The 20,313-nt window shown below is 51.3% G+C and overlaps 2 protein-coding genes across 2 annotated transcripts; one reads left to right on the top strand and one right to left on the bottom strand.

Annotated features, from left to right (window-relative positions):
* Positions 1 to 1,722: 1,722 nt before the first annotated feature.
* dhcr24 (24-dehydrocholesterol reductase) lies at positions 1,723 to 8,755 on the top strand. The gene is made up of 9 exons (XM_051932729.1): positions 1,723 to 1,994; positions 4,359 to 4,514; positions 5,105 to 5,210; positions 5,288 to 5,406; positions 5,491 to 5,754; positions 5,843 to 5,986; positions 6,394 to 6,591; positions 7,858 to 8,036; positions 8,135 to 8,755. Exons 1-9 carry the CDS (start codon positions 1,764 to 1,766, stop codon positions 8,286 to 8,288), a joined length of 1,551 nt encoding a protein of 516 aa, XP_051788689.1. The 5' UTR covers positions 1,723 to 1,763; the 3' UTR covers positions 8,289 to 8,755.
* Positions 8,756 to 10,170: 1,415 nt separating this feature from the next.
* On the bottom strand, positions 10,171 to 13,406 carry LOC127529378 (lymphocyte expansion molecule-like). The gene is made up of 10 exons (XM_051932747.1): positions 13,195 to 13,406; positions 12,955 to 13,042; positions 12,691 to 12,861; positions 11,780 to 11,902; positions 11,572 to 11,706; positions 11,336 to 11,479; positions 10,952 to 11,119; positions 10,760 to 10,873; positions 10,433 to 10,551; positions 10,171 to 10,355 (listed from the first exon to the last, which is right to left on the bottom strand). Exons 1-10 carry the CDS (start codon positions 13,242 to 13,244, stop codon positions 10,307 to 10,309), a joined length of 1,161 nt encoding a protein of 386 aa, XP_051788707.1. The 5' UTR covers positions 13,245 to 13,406; the 3' UTR covers positions 10,171 to 10,306.
* Positions 13,407 to 20,313: the final 6,907 nt, after the last annotated feature.

Here is a 20,313-nt window from a genome sequence, read left to right as displayed (position 1 = left end):
CAGCCAGTCACACGAAGGGGGCGAGTCATGGACTAGTTGGACGGAGTTGCAGGGGATGTCAGATTACACGACTGCCCTTCATGGGTGCCCACTGCCAACTGTCTCCAGCTCGTTCAGGTTATGCACATGAAGGCTACGACTGTAAGGTAACAAAGTCCTGAGAGTTTGATGTCATTGATGGATTTAAGTGGACGGGACTGGCGAGCTTTGTTGGGCTGAGTGGTCTGTCATCGTCCTGAATGTTCAAAATAAGCAAAGCGGATTTGAGGGTCTTTAACATGAACTTAAGTGAAGGTCAAAATAAGTTTTATATGAGCAGCAATCAGCTTCAAATCATGAACTTTGTAGGAATAAAACCTAGCAACCCCCAAACCCCCCCCCCCCCCCCCCCCCAGGCTAAGACTGAGAACCCCAGTCAGATGGCCCTCAAATGCAAATCTGTGATATCAGAAATGGATGACAAGGGCTACATGTGAGCACTATGGAGAGTGCGGCGTCCGTGTTTAAATAAAAAAGGGGGGTAACTGTGGGGGGGGGGCAGTTGCAGTGAAGGAGAGAAAATGGGGGGGGCAGTTCTGAGGGGATCATTCAGGTTGGGGTGTGTAGCTCACATAATGGGGTGGTCTTCTCTGTGGGCATATTGAGGCCTTGTCTCATGCAGAGCCCACCTTGCACTGTTAGGTATTCAAGACCCCCTCCCAACAGCACCACTTCTAACCTTATCAGCTTTTTACCTTATGATATTAACAGCAGGGACTGATGGCTAATAAAAATAATAATACATTTGATTTATATAGCGCCTTTCCCATGCTCAAAACACTTTGTGGGGACTGTAACCATGGCAACACCCCGGGACCACGGAGGCTGACTTCAAACCCTGATTCAAATTCCACTAGTGCCACTGTGTGACCCTGAGCAGGTCACTTCACCTGCCGGTGCTCCAACTGAGAAAAAAAAAAAAGAAATGTCACCAGTCGTATCTGACATGTTGTAAGCCGCCTTGGCATTACCCTGTAATAACCCTAATAATAATAATGGAGGGGGCGGCACGGTGGCACAGTGGGTAGCGCTGCTGCCTCACAGTTAGGGGACCCGGCTTGGATTCCCGGGTCCTCCCTGCGTGGAGTTTGCATGTTCTCCCCGTGTCTGCGTAGGTTTCCTCCCACAGTCCAAAGACATGCAGGTTAGGTGGACTGGCGATTCTAAATTGTCCCTAGTGTGTGCTTGGTGTGTGTGTGTGTGCTCCCTGCGGTGGGCTGGCGCCATGCCCGGGGTTTGTTTCCTGCCTTGCTCCCTGTGTTGGCTGGGATTGGCTCCAGCAGAGCCCCGTGACCATGTAGTTAGGATATAGCGGGTTGGATAATTAATGGAATAATAATGGAACAACAATTCCGTCCGGCTCAGTTGACAATCAGTGGCCGAGCGAGGCAGTGCCCCGGATATGCAACGTGCACGTCGACAACACGTGTACTGTCACTAGAAAGGCGCTATATAAAACAAAGCCTGCCAGTGGCCCCAGTGAGCTGTGAAGACGTCAGTACCAGGCCGCCGACTCGTTCGCAGCGCCTCCTGCCGCCGTCCCCATGGTGTGACGCCGAGCCGACCTGCCATTGGACTCGCCGCCTCTCGTCTCAGCCTCGTGACGGCTCCGCGGCCACTCGTCTTCAGGGAGAGGCGGGGCTATCCAGTGGGCGGGGCCGCCTCGACTCCCTTCTGCGAGGCGCCGTCCGCGCGCAGAACTCTGGCCGCTCGCTCGCGCGCTCATGGAGTCGGTGCTGTACCTGGCGGCGCTGCTCGGGCTCTTCGTGCTCTGGGTGAAGGTGAAGGGGCTCGAGTACGTGATCGTCCACCAGAGATGGATCTTCGTCTGCCTCTTCCTGCTGCCGCTGTCCATCGTCTTCGACATCTATTACTACCTGAGAGCCTGGCTCATCTTCAAAATGTGCAGCGCGCCGAAACTGCACGAGCAGCGGGTCCGAGACATCCAGAGGCAGGTGGGTGGCGGCGTGGCAGGGGACGGGTGGCATGCGCCGGGGCTTTAATGACAGCAGGCGCTCGACGGGTACTGCCATGGGGACTCGAAGTGCGAGCGTTCGAAGCTGTCGCGTGTTTTATAGCGACCATCGGCTTCATTATCGCGACTCTTAAGATGCTAGCCTTGAGGGGACTTCCTGCCAGCGTCCGAGGGCTGGCCAATGCCACGGTGGTGGTCCAAGGTCCAATAGGGGACAGCAGTTCAGGGGGTCGATAATGGGTAGTGACTCCAAAAAAGAAAAAAAAAAAAAACAAGGAGAAAAAGTCAGAAGAGGGGCACATGGCATTGAATGTCCTGACCCCCCTAATTTACCACCACCACCACCACCAATCAGGGCGGCTTACAGAAAGCCCTCCAGAAATGGTGGTCACTTATGGCAATGTAACATCAGCTCAGCGTTCATAAGACAGCTGACTTGTTGGCTTACTGCCCACAATGCCCACTGCCACATCGGGCACCATTGTTTCCATAGCAAGAGCATCTTTTTCCAGAAAGGGGGTGCTAGCCCTGTGCCCAACTCCCAACCTAGAGGACCCCAGCTCAGGCCTCCACCCTTTGACCTGTCTGGCTTTGGGGAGGACTTTATTCCAAGGGTCACTGAGACCTGCAAACCCCACGACAAGGTGATGACAAACCACTGTGTCATTATATGGCAGGTGGGTCACAATTAGCCACTCGTCTTCTCACTGCCCCTGCATCAAGGATACTGAGAGGACACCACCTGCTGGTCAGGTCTTCCAGGATGTTACTACACCTAAGAGCAGCACCAGTTGTGTGTCACCCTTAGCTCTTTGAGCAGTTAGGACCCTTGATAAACACGGGCACAGGAGTCCAGCTGCAGCCACATGGCGTCCCCAGAATGAGCTTGAGGACCCCTGCGCTCCACTTTAGGGTTGAATTGTGCCATAGAAGCCAACGTCGTTATTCCTGTTAAGCTCTCGGTGTCACGCTGGTAGCCCCCCATTGTCCGGTGTTACCCCAATGTTGTTAAAGTGGGCTCACAGCATGAACAGCTCTGCAGTAACAAATACAAACCATAAATAAATCTGTGTGTCTGTCCGTCCGTCCCCCACGTCAGACTGGCGAGTCGAGTTCTGGTCCTCGGAGCCCGCTGGCTGATCCTGCCGTAACTAAATGACTTCTCTGCTGGGCAGACCCCCTTGTTTCCATGTTTCTGCACAGATGAAGTGATTCAGTCAGGGACTCTCCAATGTATTCATTGGTTTCATCTCTTAACACCTCAGCCGCTAGGGGGCACACCACCTGGCATGTTCTTTGGGCACATCCGCAGTGTCACACAGGTGGTCGGCACTGTGGCATTTACAGTGGACTCATGAACTGTCCACTTTACAGCCAGGTGGCATACTTGCTAGGAGCTTCTCTTGGTGTCCCCTCCATGGGCATCACAGAAAGTAAAGCCCATAAATGGCATGAGCTTCAGCGTCCATCTGTCCATCCCAGTAACCTGCCCAGGTGTGGGGGCTGCAGCTTCACCGTCACCCTGACCTGGATGAGCAGGCTTACAAGATGACACAACGTGACACAGCAGCAGGGAATGGCCTCAGAACTGGTGGTCACGTAAATCATCTCAACAATGGGGGGCTACAGAACTCGATAGAACGTAGAGAGGGAAATGCTGATGAGTCAGGGTGACCACCATCTCACGAGAGGTGGTCACCCTGGAGCCTTGTTGTTTAACACCCCAGCCACCTGGGGGTACACAGCTTGGCATATCCTTTGATTTGACTGTGGTCAGTAGCACAAGGTTTAAAGTGGGCACATGAGCCGTGCTGTTTAACACCTCAGCCACTAGGGGGCACACAGCCGGCATGGTGCTTTAGCCACACAACCAGGTAGATGAGGAGTATGATATCTGCCATCCCAGTCTTTGAGATGGTGGGGCACCTCTGTTGCAGGCCATCAGACATGCCAGGCTGCTGAGCTGGCATCATTTCTTATGCTCATGTTAAGCTCTTACACCTGAGAGCGGCCATTTTCTTTTTGTTTCAGTCACCTTTTGTGTTATTGGGGGCTTATTGCATGTCATTACACAAAATGACCTATCTGGTTGGTGCTCCTTATGCTTGCATTAATGCCACCCTTGTTGGTTTTGGAGTGTTCTGTGGGTACATCCATAGCAGTGTAAAATGAAGTCATCCTTATAAATAGAGAATTGTAATAAGACATTAGGCTTTGTGCCACAGGGCACTGCCACTGTGCCACCTTCAAACAGTCACTTGACTTGAGTGGCTGCCGCTCTTTATGTGATGCCCTCTGTGACCAGTGTGTGCCCATTTGATTAAGCAATCCCCTGTTTCTGCAGGTGCGGGACTGGCACGATGAAGGGAGGCAGAGGTTCATGTGCACAGGACGCCCAGGCTGGCTAACCATCTCTCTGCGTGTGGGCAAATACAAGAAAACGCACAAGAACATCCAAATCAACCTGATGGACATCCTGGATGTGGACACCGAGAGACAGGTGAGGCCGCGGCCTGCGCCCGCTGGGCAACAAGACCAATTCTGGGCTTTCTGTGAAAGAAACCGATGGCACACCTGAGACCACTAAGCTGAAACTCGGTCCACTAGAGACCAGTCCAGCTGGAACATCAGTCCCTGGGGGACCCCAAGACCTCTTATAGGCAAGGAGTGCAGGGGTCCTGCCAGCTGCCAGTTTGAGTCCTGTCACCCCTGGCCACCACAAGGCAGCCAGGCAATTGGGGGATCATTGACCTCCTGCCAGTAGCTGGGAACTTCAAGCTGAACAGCAGTGGAAATGGAGGCTGGCAGGACCCGGGAGGGGGCAACTGGTTAGGACAACGACCCCCCGGGCACTGGAGGAGAGGAGAGGAATTGTGTGTGTGAAGTCACTGGGGTGTGTGTGTGTGTGTGTGCGCGCGCACATTGGGCTCCATTGGTGGCACTGCCACGTGCACATGTCCATGTCCATGGATGTTGTTATCTGTGAAGCTCCACTGGTGTGTGTGTGTGTGTGTCACTGTGCCACACCCCATGTGTGGTCTGCAGGTGTCACATGGACCCCCACAGCCTCATCCTCTTCTGTCTGTCCAGGTTGTTCATGCTGAGCCCCTGGTCACCATGGGCCAGGTGACCACCCTGCTGAACTCAATGGGCTGGACGCTCCCTGTGCTCCCGGAGCTGGATGACCTCACAGTGGGTGTGTATACGGGGGTCCGTGACTGGCTGGGGTGTCCAGGTGGCTGGGCATGCTGACCTTCTCTCTTGTCTCGCCAGGTGGGCTGATCATGGGCACCGGCATCGAGTCGTCCTCGCACATCCACGGCCTCTTCCAGCACATCTGTGTGGCCTACGAGTTGGTCCTGGCGGATGGCAGTCTGGTCAGGTGCACGGCGGTGAGTCGGGCACCCGGGAGGTGGTCCTGATGGCCCACCTTAATCCTCTGCTTGCTCAGGGATGATGTGTTTTGTCCACCTCAGACGGAGAACTCGGAGCTGTTCTACGCCGTGCCCTGGTCCTGTGGCACCCTCGGCTTCCTGGTGGCAGCAGAGATCAGGATCATCCCGGCCCGGAGGTTTGTGTGCCTGCGGTACGAGCCGGTCAGGGGTCTGGACAACATCTGCCAGCGCTTCTCCCAGGAGTCGGCCAGCCAAGAGAACCAATTTGTGGAGGGGCTGCTGTTCTCACTCAACGAGGCGGTCATCATGACCGGGGTCATGGTGGACGAGGCCGAGGCTGGCAAGGTATAAAGCGTCAGCAGCTCTGCATCACCTCTGGTGGCACAACATGTGAAGTGTCCCTCCTGTGACTTGTGGCTCTGCTGTCTCTCAGGTCAACCGCATCGGTCATTTTTACAAGCCCTGGTTCTACCGCCATGTCGAGTCCTTCCTGAAGGAGAGCCGTCGTGCTGTGGAGTACATCCCCCTGCGCCATTACTACCACCGGCACACCCGCAGCATCTTCTGGGAGCTTCAGGTAGTGGGCCGGGGTCTGGGGGGGACCAGACGGGGGACAAGCTTACCTTCCAGAGCCACCTGCAGATGACCTGACTTGATGACCATCCTCCCCAATGAGATCCACTCGATGACCACACACCCCAGAATGTCCTGTCCACTGCCCGGCTGACCACTAGGGCCAGACCACTTCTCCAAGCTTTCAGAACTTACACATTTTTAGCAGACGTCCAGTTCTGATTGGCCATTCAGGTCAATCTGCACCACTGACCAACTTACCACCAAGATCATTGAATTCTTGACTGGACTGACCGTAGATTGGCGTCAAGCCGATTGACCAGATTGACGTCTGACCGACACTTCCTCCTCCTCCTCGATGTTCTCTCTCTGTGGCCTCTCCATTACTAACCTGTCCCTTTTGTGTCCCAGGACATCATTCCATTCGGTAACCACCCGATCTTCCGCTACCTCTTTGGCTGGATGGTCCCCCCAAAGATCTCCCTGCTGAAGCTGACCCAGGGAGAGACCATCCGGAGGCTCTATGAGCAGCGCCACGTGGTCCAGGACATGCTGGTGCCCATGAAGTGCCTGAAAAGGTCCATCACCACCTTCCACAGCGACGTCCACGTAAGTGCCACTTCTGCCCATTCCTCTCGGGATGCCTTCTCTATAAGGCTGCTATGGGGTTCGCAGGGTCACGTGACCATCCCCAAGGTGTCCTCCAGCTCTGATCCAGAGCACCCCACACATCCCTGGTGTCTCCGTGAGGTCCAAAGGGTCACAGTGAGAAAGAGGGGTCTCATCTAGAGTGCCATTGTGGCCCAGATGGTCACATGGGAGTCCCAAATTGTTACTATGAGATCTAGATGGTCACATGAGGCCTCCAAACACACACTAGAATTAACAGGGGTCTCGGCCAGAGTCACTGTAATGTTCCAGTTGTCTGACCCTAAGGGTGGCAGGTAAGGTCACCAGAAGGTCCCCAAAATGTCTTTTAGCTCTCATCCTGAGGCACAGTGAGATCCAGAGGGACACATAAGGCATTGGGGATCAACATGAGATTATCAGGGTCTCATCCAGAGGTGCAGTAAGGCACTGAGGGTCTTATCCAGTTGTCATCCTAAGTCACCAGAGGTGTCATTAAGCTCTCACCCTGGGTCAGCTGGAGGCCCAGAGGGTCTTGTTTAGTTGACATCCAGTGTTTCTGCCAGGTCTGAAGGGTACCACAGGGCACAAAGAGCTCCCAGTGTGAGTAAGAGGAGTCTCAGCCAAAGTCGCAGTGACGCCCAGAGGATCAGCTAGGGGTCCCAAAATGCCACCCAGCCATTCCCCTAAGTCACTGTGATGTCCAGAGGGTTCCATGAGATTCAAAATCTCAAAATGAGACCAAGAAGGGTGGTATCACATAGATCTCACTCCATGTCACCTGAGGTCCACAGGGTCACATAAGGTGTCCAAGGTGTCATTTAGCTCTCATCCTGGATCACTGTGACTCCCAAGGGTCTTTCTGAGATGATATCGTGAGTCGTCAGAGTTGCGTCCTGAGTCATCCTGAGGTCCAAAGGGTCACAGGAGATTCCCGAAGTGCCATTAGGGTCTCCTTCTTGGTCGCATGCCAAGTCGTGATCAGGTTAAGAGGGTCTTGTCCCCATTGCTGCAGCTCACTGAGGCTCAGTGCTGAATGGGTGGAGATGGCAGGGTTGAGGGTGAAAGGCACTATGATGGTGGACCCTGTCGAAGTGGTGCCCGTGCAAGAAGGTGGGTGTGAGCACTAAGGGTTAATTAGTGGGCACAGAGTACTTGAGTCCCCCGCTTTTGGGTGTCCTTTATCATGCGTGATCAGCGCTGCTGCCCTTGGTCTGACCACTCCATTTAGTCTCTCTTTGCTCTTAGGTGTACCCACTGTGGCTGTGCCCCTTCATCCTACGCAGTCAGCCTGGCATGGTCCATCCGAAGGGCAATGAAGACGAACTTTATGTGGACATTGGGGCCTACGGGGAGCCAAAGGCCAAGCAGTTCGAGGCGCAGGCGTCCATGAAGCAGCTGGAGAAGTTTGTGCGTGATGTTCACGGGTAAGCATGTGTGGCGCGTGGCCGAGTGAAGCTGGCGCCGGTGCCTGCTGCCTCAGTCAGCGCTGGGCACTTTGGCTCACTGTGCCCCTCCTTTGCAGGTTCCAGATGCTCTACGCCGATGTCTACATGAACCGGCAGGAGTTCTGGGAGATGTTTGATGGCGCCCTGTACCACAAACTGAGGGCACAGCTTGGCTGTAAGGATGCCTTCCCCGAGGTCTACGACAAGATCTGCAAGTCAGCCAGGCACTGAGCATGGTTGGCACCAACGCCGGAGTCCAAGGACTGGCATCTGCCTGGTGAGGGACAGCGTGGAGTGATGACCTTGTGAAAGGGCTGGATGGGGACGGACTGAATGATGACCATTGGCTTATGTAATCATCACTGGGCACTCTAGTGGGCACTGAAGAGCACCTCCAAGAATGGACTCCCAGTGTGGCTTCATGTTGTGTTGGACATGTGGAGGTTGGGGTCAGCATATGGACCACTCTGCTGTGCTGGTCTCTGTGTGTGTGTGTGTGTGTGTGTGTGTGTGTGTGTGTGTCATGACACTTTGTTAACTCATCATGCTTTAAGTGGAAGGACAGTCGGGTGTTTGTGGCTTCTGTGTACACTGCCCCCTTGTGGCCCTCTGTGGCACTGCTGGCACAATGACCCGGTGGCGGCCAGAATTCCAAAGAATGTTGAGTTGGTGCTCAATAAATGGCAACCGCGACGGGCGCCTGCTTCTCCGTGCCAATTGTGTGTAGACCTCCAAAGCGACTTACAAATGACAATTTGCAAAATGCAGTTGTGTCCACCCACTGGCAGCTGAAGAATCACACTGGAGGTCTGGTGACCTCATGATGTAATATAGCGCCTTTCACTCCCAGGGCACTTTATGTGAACATCTGAACCGTCTCTATTTCTAGAGTGCCAGCCCTGGCACAGAAAGTGTTCCATTCCATTTTACACAGGGGTAACTAATATAGTGCCTTTCGTGCTGTACATCATCTTAACCCTCAACAGTCTTACACAGTTGTGACTGTAAACCTGGTGATCCCTTATAGCGCCTTTCAAAGGCCCTCAACAGCTGCGCCATGACAGGCAACTGTGTAAAGCGAGCCTAGGCAGGTAAAGGTGGTCCACGCTGTACCTATGGCATGTGGAGTCGGGTGAAAGACGCTATATAAAACTACAAGGGCCAATCACTGGCAGCGACTCCATTATTGGTCATCCACTTTACAGCAGAAATAACCAAAAGGCACTATAAAAAATCACAGGGCTGAGTGCTTACCAGTGACGCCTGAGGAGGTCGCTCTGACGTCAAACACTTGTAGGGAGCGTTAGCATAAAGGCGCTATATAAATAAAATGTATTATTAAAAGGCACTATATTAGGTCACTTGATGGCAGCACCTATAAAGGTTCTTATGGCATTCAGTATTGAAAGGCACTATATTCCATCACCTGGTGGAAATACCAGCAAAGAGCTTTTATTATATACTCGGTAATAAAGAGTGTTAACATTCAGAATGTAAAGGCGCTATATTCGGTCAGTTGGTGGTAACATCTGCAAGTAGCCTTACAGTGATATTCAGTATTTAAAGGCGCTATATTAGGTCACCTGGTAGCAACACCTCTAAAGAGCCAATGAGATCACTGCTTTCGTAGCTCACTCTTTTACACAGGTAGAGGAACTTATTCAGGGTCACACCAGCAGCTGCCAGCGTTCCTTGGTGACCTTATATAGCTCCTTTCACAAAGTTTCTTACTGTTGCTGCCATGGCTTTCATCTTCCTGTTGTCCGTTGTGAGACCAGGCAGGTAGTCGCAGAGGCACTTGGAGGTCAGGACGTCAACATTGTGCCTTTCACCCCTCGCGAGTGAGCCTTCACCGGTGCCCTTCAGTTCTGCACTTTAGCCACTAGAGGGCCCCCTTATGCCAGGGGCTGCTGAAAGGCGCGTCGGCGCAGACAATTAGGCGGTCAGTCCGGTGCTCCACACACACCACGCCAGTACCGGACACACGGAGTGACCAAAAGAATTCAAGAGGACCCAGCACAGAGGTGGTCAGTGAAAATGTGATAATGACACATAAAAGGAGCAGATGACAACATGAGTGACTGTCCAGTGTGAGGGCAGGAGTCGACACCACACCCGATCGGCCGCCAGTGCTGGTCACTTTAGGATAGTGCCATTTCTTTCCTTCATTGTGATGTTGGTGGGTGCCCGATGCCAGCAGTGTGTCACATTGCCATGATGACCAGGCCTAGGAGTCAGTGAGGTGGTCTTCATTCCAGTTTCTGTTCACCCTGAAGATTGGCAGAACGTAGGCGCTCCCTGCGAGGAAAAGTGGAAATGGAGGATTAGAGGTGGGCAGTGGGCACCATTGCGGGGGCAGGTGCCCATCTACTTACATCAGGTGTTTGTCTCGCTGCAGGTCACTCAGGTAGCGTTGAGTCTTGGAGTGAAACGCAGATCGATAGTCAATCGCTGTGCCCGGCCTACTGATGTCATAGCGCCCCACGCCAGGACCCTGAAACCACAGAGCATAAGAGAAAGCTGTTTGACAGGGTGCCCCCCCACAAGGCACCTAACAGTCTTGCAAGTGTCCTGTGCCACCCAGGTTTTCTTCAGCGCTCCTGCACCCCTGGTGCCCAACAACTCTAAAATATGATGCCACTCATTTTGCTTGGGTATATAGCGCCTTTCTGTGTAAAATAATAATGGTGGCTGGCACTCACCTGGCTTTCTGTCTTGTTGCTGGCGCGGGCACTAGACGACATGAAGGGTGGCGCCGAGTGGTTCTCAGGCCTGGTTAGCAGTTTGATGTCGTAGCAGCCGGGGCCCAGCCAGTCCTGCCAAGACAAGAGGAGACCCACATGAGCCTCAGCCCTGCCTGCCAGCTCGAGAGAAGCAGTGGGCACACAACTGACCGCTGTCGGGTGCTGGTGAGAGATCGTGGTGCAGCCCATCCGGTCAGTACAGACGGCGGGGTACTGAGGAAGGGTCCCAAACACACCATGCTTGTATCTTTCTTTGTTGTCCAGCAGTTCCACAAAGTTCTTGAGCTTGTATTCCCCAGGATTGGCACGCGAACCCACCTGTGGGCAGTGAGGAGGAGGAGATGGCCATTAGCTGTGACTGTGACACATCCCAAGTCAGACGAGTGGACATCCGTGAGACCCTCCTAGTGACTCATTCAGGGCCATACAGAATGTAACTGAGTGATCAGGAGAAGACCACATTCCTCTGGTGCCATTTTTTCCATGCCATGTGCTGCCAATCTGTCTCAGGAGTTTAGAGATTAGACACCTTACCGGCTCACAGAAGTACCCGCAGGTCACTGGCCGACTCCGGGACCCAGTGAACACGTCATAGGGACCCCTGTTGCTGACGGTGTGGCTCAGGAGAAGTTCGATGGAGTCTTTCAGGTTGTAGGTGCCCGGGCCCAGGTGGCAGCCCTGCCAAGGGGAACAGTCACCAGTCATTTTAGGGAAAAGCCTCACCAACTCAGCTGGTAGAGCAGCACACACAAACTGGGTTAAACACTCGCCACTGGCAGGAGCTCTCGGCCCACAGAGGAGCTGCCCTCAAATCGGTGATTCTGCCGCCTCTGCCGCTGGGTCTCCTCCACTGCTGCCCACGGGATGCCACCTTCACCATAGCTGCCTGGGCCTGGAGTGCTGGCCTGCAATAAAAGAATGCCCAGTTAAGTGAGGCCCACCACACACAAGGTCTCTGCCCTGTCACGTCTTACCCACCTCACTCCTCTTCTTGAACCTCTGCTCTCGGGTCTCGCACACTCCTCGGACGCTGGATGGGCGCTGGTCCCGCAGCTCCATGAAGTCCTGGATCTTGTAGCTCCCAGGGCCCACCTTGGATTTCTGGAGCAGAGGAGATGGAGAGTTGAGGCTGAATTGTGACCTCCTGGCAAGAGTCATGTGGGCACCTCCTCTCATCCCAGGGCACTCGTGCCAGGCCAAGTCATCCAAACCCCATTCTCAAGGTGATAGCCAATGAAAAGTGTGTCACTGCCAGTGATGGGCACAGCTCTTGTTTGAGACATTTTTGAACAATTTAACCTGTGCCATCAGGTTCTGAATAACAGCTGGCAGATGACCCCTGTTTGCTGCCATGCTCATGTGTGCCCACCTAACAGTGAGAATAAAGTGGCACCCTTGTGAGATGAAGGAGACCCCCCAACTTCACCAGCAGCTGTGCACTGTCCAAACCTCACGGTGCCAGCTGCTGAGCCAGCGGGATGCCAGGCTGGTAAAGGGTGTGTGCCATAAGCATTTTCACCAACTAACACACAACGTGGGAATTGTGGTAAAGAATTTTAAAAATTAAAAAGACGTAACAAAGCACATCAATTGTGAACAGAAACCCACCATTGTGGGAAGAGAAAAAAGGAAGGGGGGTCTCCAAGTCCCCTCCCCAAGCATGTGGTGGCTGTCAACTGGTTAATGTTGGCACTGGATGCCCCCCTAATCCAGGATGAAGAGAGTTCTACAAAAATCACATTGTAAAACAAGATCAAAAAAAACTGCGGGTCTTCGATCAGGAGAACACAATTCAGACCTGGCATCACACACACACCCACACTCACGCCCTTCAATGCCCCTTCTGGGCCAATAACCCACTTGAAGATGGCACAGGTCAGCCCACTCACCAAGAACTGCTTGTTCTTCCAGGCCTCCCTGTACAGCAACTGGGGCATCTTTGCCAGGCGGGACGTTTCCAGCTGACGCTTCCAGCCGGGTCCTTGAGCCCGCCGTGCCAAGGCGTTGGAGCTGAAGTCCCCTGTGTCGACGTTGTAAGTGCCCGGTCCCAGTCTCCGCTCCTGTGGGTGACACCATTCATCTGATTTAGAGCACTGCGGTGGCGCCCTGCTGTCCCCCCCCCCATGATTTGGCCCTAGAATGAGCCCCCTCACCCCCTCGCTGTTGGCCCTCTTGCAGTAGGGGACTTGAGTGTATCCGCCAGGCGTCTTGCAGTTGGGATGGACCCCCGACACATCAAATCTGTGGTTAGTAAAGGGACAGGTAAGGCGCAGCCCCCTCCAGCATTAAAAAACAAACATGTCTGTCAGCTGTGAGCGCCTGAGCTTTCAGGGCAAGGGAACCGGCAAGGGGCACAACACGCCCCCCAAACACGAAACCCCAGCCCCCCCTACCTGGCCGACTGGATCCCGAACGGCGCACCGCTGAACTTCTTCGTGGCCATCGTGCTGGCGAAGGTGTGCTGGGGGGGGTCAGCTGAGTGATGTAGTCATGGCAACCGCGACGCTTCCGTCTTGCTGCCCTTTCGACCTTCTGCTGCGTGACCATAGCAACCAACAGCCTGGCCTTCGCGTGCGCGTGCGCAGCCCCGACTGCCAGTGCCTGTGCACGCGAAAGGCGGGCGGGGCCTGGCGGGGTTCACCTGACCCGCTATTGGACGTCGTTGATTGGATGATAAGTTTGGGCTGCATCCACGTGTTGCGGTAGCGAGTGAATTGAGTAAGGTGGCTGACCAGACGGCAGTCCTGTTGTCATGAACTGCACCCCGTCTAATAACTGGAATGTAACAATTGTCCCGTTTGAATTTGGCTGATCATTTAATAAACACGCACGAACCTCTAAGGGGGGGAAACCCCCCAGCCACTCCGAACACCCACCCACCCACTGGATTTAATATCCGTCTACTACAATCGCTTGATTAATAAGTTGTGCCCCGCTTTATCAACCTGGAGCAGAATGAGGGGCGGGCCATGACACGTGGTGGTGAGCGGCGCATTGCGCATGCGGACTCGCTGTGCGGGGTGCGGCCACGAACATTAATGACCCGCATCGCGCTCCGGCATATATAGCGCCATTCCTGTCTCGTCATCGCCGCAACTGGTGTGTGCGGAATTAGTCGCAAGAGTGACAAACGACGAGCACGAGGTAGCGGATGACTTCGCGTTCCTCAGTGTGCACCGAGTTTCGAATTCCAGTAAGCTCCAGTGTCCTGGCCGTCGATGGTCTTTGTGAGCAGCTGCTGCTGCTGCGTGTTAAATCAACTGGCGACGGCGCCCTGCGATAGGCTGGCATCACCACTGGGGTTCGATCCTGCCTCGTGTCTGATGCTGTAGAGATCGGCTTTGCATCTCCTCCACCTTAAAGGAAATTAGGTGGGCTTGACCGTTGATGGATGGACGGACGGACGGTGAAGTCAGCAAATCGGCATCAAACACACAACTCATTTTAATAAATGTGCGGTTGATGTGAAGAATGCAAGATGAACATTTAGAAATGTCGGAGTTCAAACGCGGAGAATGTCAAAAAGTGCCACCTGGCTGTCACCGGGCACCGCAGGCGCGAGTGAGACGTGCGGCGCGCTCTGTAGGACGGGGTCAGTGATCATTTGGGGGACAATGAAAAGGACAGTGGGCAGGCGACCGACAGGGAAGAATCTGTAGAGGGGGTTCTGAAATTCGGAGGTGGGCGCCATCTGAAACTCGACTTTCACTTTCAGTCCCAATAAGCAACGAACGACTGCCGTTAAAATGTGTCATTCTAGAATCAGACATCGAATTGCTTCACTTCTGACTTCTTATTTATCCTGTTAATAAACTCTTAAGAAAGATTATCGGACCTGTCGCGACTTGTCGCGTTTGGTGTCACCTGGCGGTCACTCCGGTTTATCTGACCACTGGCGAAGTCACCGCGCCCTACTGGAGCGAATCACACAGGTGTAAAAGTGTTCAGGAAGCCGCCCGACCCCCACCACACGCCCATATATACTATGCCATAGCCCCCTTTTAGCCACTGGTGCTGGTGGTCTCATTCTTTCATTGGCCATCATTTAAGTGATGACGTCACCGCATGTGCGCTGATTTAGAAATAAATAACAAGCAGGTTTGATTTTGTCTTCATTCGCTGAGCGGCTTTGAGCGCAGGAGAGAGACCACCAGTGAGTGCCCACCCCGAAGTAAAAGGCATAGAATGCAGCGACGAGGAATAAGGAGCACAGTGGGCTCATCTCTCTGATGTCTTGTGTGCCATGACAGAATGAAAAAGGACAAAAGAGGAAGAGATTATCATTTATATAGCGCCTTTCATATCTATATCTATTATATAGTGCCTTTCTATCTGTCACATAGTGCCTTATAATGTCCTTTTATTTATATAGTGCCTTTCTATCTGTCACATAGTGCCTTATAATGTCCTTTTATTTATATGGTGCCTTTCTATCTGTCACATAGTGCCTTATATGTCCTTTTATTTATATGGTGCCTTTCTATCTGTCACATAGTGCCTTACTTGTCCTTTTATTTATATAGTGCCTTTCTATCTGTCACATAGTGCCTTATAATGTCCTTTTATTTATATAGTGCCTTTCTATCTGTCACATAGTGCCTTACATGTCCTTTTATTTATATAGTGCCTTTCTATCTGTCACATAGTGCCTTACATGTCCTTTTATTTATATAGTGCCTTTCTATCTGTCACATAGTGCCTTATAATGTCCTTTTATTTATATAGTGCCTTTCTATCTGTCACATAGTGCCCTGCATGTCCTTTTATTTATATAGTGCCTTTCCTATCCTCTATGAATCTCCCTATGTAATAATAATAATAATTCATTACATTTATATAGCGCTTTTCTCAGTACTCAAAGCGCTATCCACACAGGGAGGAACCAGGAAGTGAACCCACAATCTTCCACAGTCTCCTTACTGCAAAGCAGCAGCACTACCAGTGCGCCACCTGTGAGAAGCCGATGTCACATTGCACAACTTCTAGCCGTTGGGTATGTCAGGCTTGCTGACTGCCATTGCTGATCTCGTCACTGGGCTGTGTGAATTCACACCTAATGTAAACTGAGCCAGTCTGTGTGACAGTGAGGACTTGTAACATTGAATGTTGATGGCACTCACCTGAGTCCGGTGACCCGTGCTGGCTGTGGCATTTAACTCAATGAGAGCAGAGCTTCTGCAAAGCCAGCATCTCAGTGCCACACATCTCTGGACCTCTGACTTTGTAAGTGACAGGCGTCAGGCTGTGAAGATGGGTGGATATCAGACAGGGGCCTTACCGGGAGCACATGGCTGTATTCTGTCACCTGTCCTCTTCATGGACTCATCTATTAAACTGCTGACGACGCCACTCTGACTGGCCTGATCACAGACCGGGACGAGGTGCCATATTGGAAGGTGGTGGACCGGCTGAATTCTCTGGAATGAGGACATTAGAAGTGGCAGTGGATTTTAGGAGATCCTCCTCACCTCCTGCTCCCCTAGTTATTAATGGTGGCATTTTTGACATTTATTGGCACCCAGCTGTCACTCACAGCCTGAACTGGCATGGAGACAGAACTGGTCCTGTCCTGTCCTACCAAACACAAACTGGGCAGCGGATGCTTTTTCCCTTTTAAACTTAGAAGGTTGTCCTCGTCAGTGGTGGTCCAGTGTCAGAGAGATGACGTGGAATGCGTCCTCACTTTTCACCAGGACATTGCGTGTGTTTAGTGAAGTTCTTCTTCCTCGGTTAACTTCAGCACTCGGGCTCAAGTGGTCCGTTAGACTTCAAACGTTTTTCCAGAGTAAGAAATTCATTTTACTGAGATGTTTCAGCACTCGGCCCCCTCAGGGGTCTGCCAGCCATACTTTGCGGGGACAAAGCCGTCAAAGTTAGGAATGTACAGGAGCATCTTCGGCATGTCGCTGATGTAGAGGGGTCCGTATTTGGGATTATCGCGTCTAAGGTCGCATTAGGTGATCAGTGGCGCTTCACTTCAAGAGCAGAGGCGACCTCAGGGTCGTCATTCCAGAATGATTTCATCGGACGTTAAAGCAGATAAACAAAAGGCAATATGGCGGAAGAGCTTTAGAAACTAAAGAAAAGAAAAGAAAACGGAGTTCTGTGACAATTCCTCCCTTTTTGTGCACTTAGAAAACGTGCAGCAGGTCTCACCTGCATCAGCAGACAAGGCCACCTAGCTTAAGGCTGACTCTTCATCTTCTTCATCGTCACCCCCTAGGATGAAGATTTGCTCTGAATGATCTCCCCTGCAGCTTTTTAACAGACGTTCGCGGCACATGATCGTTATTACACCAATCGGCATGGCGATAAGCCCTGACTAAGGGCCCCTCCAGTCGTGCTGGTGACACGTGTGACCAAGTGGGGAGATGCTGGTCGTTGTCTTCTCCTTTTCAGATCCTGTTTGTGAAACGGAGGAGCCGCCAGAGCAGAAAGGCACTGCGGCTGCACGGGATCTGAGAACTGATGAAAGGGAATTTAGCGCCGGCAGAGCCCCCCAGACACGAGCCCGAGTGGAGCCGCCGCTGGACCCGCAGATTTCTATGTAGCCTTTAGAAAAGAACAGTTAGGCTCCATATTAGGGACTTGTGCTTCCCAACGTAGAAGACAGCCGAGGAGTGCGCCCATCGTCTCGTATTTAATAATAATGATGATGCATTGTATTTATATAGCGCCTTTCCCACGCTCAAGGCACTTGCAGGACTGAGAAGCGCTGTGGTGTGTCGGAGACCCCCAGGTGATTCTTTTTGTTCGTAAGGTTCATTAAGCTATTCAAAAATGATTTAATATGTCAGTTATGTTAACATATAGGGTTGTCCAGATCTAATTATGCAATTTTCATTACGCTATAACTTATTAAGTTTATTACATAGGGAATTCACAGCACCTGCGCGGCACAAGAGATTTCACTTAAAATTCTTTTTGTTGCCGATAGATGGCAGCACCTGCCCTGCATTCCAAAATGGCGGGGAGACGGTTGTCAGTCGAACAGTTGCATAATTAGATGTGAACCACCCTGTATTAACTACAGCGAAGGGCATCCAGCAGGGGGCGCATGCTCCCTGCGAAGAGGTTTGTTAGAGATGGTAGCCTTTACTATAATAATTTTAATAATAATTCATTACATTTATATAGTCCACTAATATACTGTACATAAAAAGATATCACCCTCCTGTCTTAAAGTCTGTGCTGATCAGCTGGCCCCCATATTTACACAGATCTTCAACAGATCCCTGGAACTATGTGAAGTTCCCTCCTGCCTTAAACGTTCCACAATTATCCCGGTTCCAAAGAAAACCTCCATTGCAGGGTTAAATGACTACAGGCCAGTCGCCCTGACGTCTGTGGTCATGAAATCCTTTGAAAGACTGGTGTTGACCTACCTGAAGGACATTACAGACCCCCTGCTTGACCCCCTACAGTTTGCTTACCAAGCAAACAGGTCAGTGGATGATGCAATCAACATGGGACTGCACTACATCCTGCAACATCTCGACTCTCCAGGGACATATGCTAGGATCCTGTTTGTGGACTTCAGCTCGGCGTTCAACACTATCATTCCAGAAGTCCTCCACACCAAACTCACTTGGCTCACTGTACCAGCTCCCATCTCCCAGTGGATCAAAAACTTCCTGACAGATAGGAAGCAGCAAGTGAGACTGGGAAAAATCACATCCAGCACACGAACAGTCAGCACTGGCGCCCCCCAGGGATGTGTCCTCTCTCCTCTGCTCTTCTCCCTCTACACAAATGACTGCACCTCAAGAGACCCGTCTGTTAAAATCCTGAAGTTCGCAGATGATATGACAGTCATTGGCCTCATCAAGGACAGTGATGAGTCTGTATACAGACGAGAGGTCGAACAGCTGGCCCTCTGGTGCGGTCAAAACAACCTGGAGCTGAACAAGCTTAAAACTGTGGAGATGACAGTGGACTTCAGGAGGAGCCCCCCAGTGCTGCCCCCTCTCACACTACTCAACAGCATTGTGTCCGCTGTGGAAAACTTTAGGTTTCTGGGATCCACAATTTCCCAGGACCTAAAGTGGGAACTAAACATAAACACAATTGTTAAAAAGGCCCAGCAGAGGTTGTACTTCCTGCGCCAGCTCAGAAAGTTCAACCTGCCTCAGGAGCTGCTCATCCAATTTTACTCTGCAGTAATCCAGTCTGTTCTCTGTTCATCTATCACAGTCTGGTTTGGCTCAGCCACAAAACAGGACAGGAACAGACTTCAACGGACAGTCAGGATTGCAGAAAAAATCATTGGTGTTGATCTGCCCTCCATTCAAGACTTATACAGATCTCGAGTCAGGAAACGGGCAGAAAACATCATTGCAGACCCATCACACCCTGGTTACAACCTTTTTCAACTTCTTCCCTCTGGTAGGCGCTACAGAGCACTGTACGCCAAAACTACCAGACATGTGAACAGTTTCTTTCCTCAGGCCATCACTCTCATGAACACTTAAGTCAATCTCACAGCATCAGGGACAATACTAGGTAAAACCGGAGTCCAATTCCTTGTATGTGTACATATACTTGGCCAATAAAGCTGATTCTGATTCTGATTCTGATTCTGAATTCTGATTCTGATATAGTCCACTAATATACTGTACATAAAAAGATATCAGATAAAGTATTGTGTCATTCCCTAGTGGTATGGCGGAGATTCTAAAAGGAACAACAACAACAGCATTTATTTATATAGCACATTTTCATACAAAAAGTAGCTCAAAGTGCTTTACATAATGAAGAAAAGAAAAATAAAAGACAAAATAAGAAATGAAAATAAGGAAGAAAGAATCAGTAACACTAAAGGCCGATGTCCACATCTTAGCTTCAGTTTAGCGCTCACAATTAGACAATAATCAAAACTGAGCTCGACTCGACCAAGTGTGAGGCAGCGGAGGTTTCCTGCGATCGGCGCTTGTCCGGTCTTTGAGAGCATTGCGTCCTGTCACGGGCAGGAACGGCGTCTTCCATCCGTCCGTAGGTGGGCTCTGGAGGTTCATGCAGCTCTTTGATTTTTATACCTATGTTGGTCCAAACATGTGTAACAGGTGTGTAAAATAATACGTTTGAGTTGTTTGGAGCCCTACGCCGCTTATTGTGTTGTGTTACGTCATCAGTGTGCGCCTCTCCCAGTATTCACTGTGTTATTGTGAGAGGAGGTAAGCGCGCTGTTATTCTCTGTATAGTAGAATTAAATTATTTTAAATTGTTTGACTTCATTTATTTTTGTATGTGACAGTAATTGTAATATGATTTCTGTAGTATACAGTTGTTGTTTTGGAATGTTTTGAATGCTTTTCTATTAATTTTGTTTTTTGTTTGTTGTTTTCCAAGTTTTTTTTTGTTAGCATCACTTTTTATGTTCTCTTTTTAATATTTCAGGTATTTTATTTTTTTTTTTTTGTATACTGAGCTGTGCATGGATATGTATGTCGTTGCAATTTAGCATCGATCGCGGGATTCACTGTGTTACTGTGAGAGGAGGAGGAATCGCAGAT

Source organism: Erpetoichthys calabaricus, chromosome 10 (genome assembly GCF_900747795.2).
Source record: "Erpetoichthys calabaricus chromosome 10, fErpCal1.3, whole genome shotgun sequence".
Lineage (NCBI taxonomy): Eukaryota > Metazoa > Chordata > Cladistia > Polypteriformes > Polypteridae > Erpetoichthys > Erpetoichthys calabaricus.
This window is presented reverse-complemented; position numbering and strand designations above follow the sequence as displayed.

Bases quoted from the DNA above. Each gene is read 5' to 3' on its own strand.
- dhcr24 (XM_051932729.1), top strand. From the start codon at position 1,764: ATGGAGTCGGTGCTGTACCTGGCGGCGCTGCTCGGGCTCTTCGTGCTC. The intron at 1,995-4,358 runs GTGGGTGGCGGC...CTGTTTCTGCAG, and splicing joins TCCGAGACATCCAGAGGCAG to GTGCGGGACTGGCACGATGA. The intron at 5,211-5,287 runs GTGTGTATACGG...TTGTCTCGCCAG, and splicing joins GCTGGATGACCTCACAGTGG to GTGGGCTGATCATGGGCACC.
- LOC127529378 (XM_051932747.1), bottom strand. From the start codon at position 13,244: ATGGCCACGAAGAAGTTCAGCGGTGCGCCGTTCGGGATCCAGTCGGCC. The intron at 11,903-12,690 runs GTGAGTGGGCTG...CCTCTGCTCCAG, and splicing joins GGAAGAACAAGCAGTTCTTG to AAATCCAAGGTGGGCCCTGG. The intron at 10,552-10,759 runs GTGAGTGCCAGC...CTGTGGTTTCAG, and splicing joins GCAACAAGACAGAAAGCCAG to GGTCCTGGCGTGGGGCGCTA.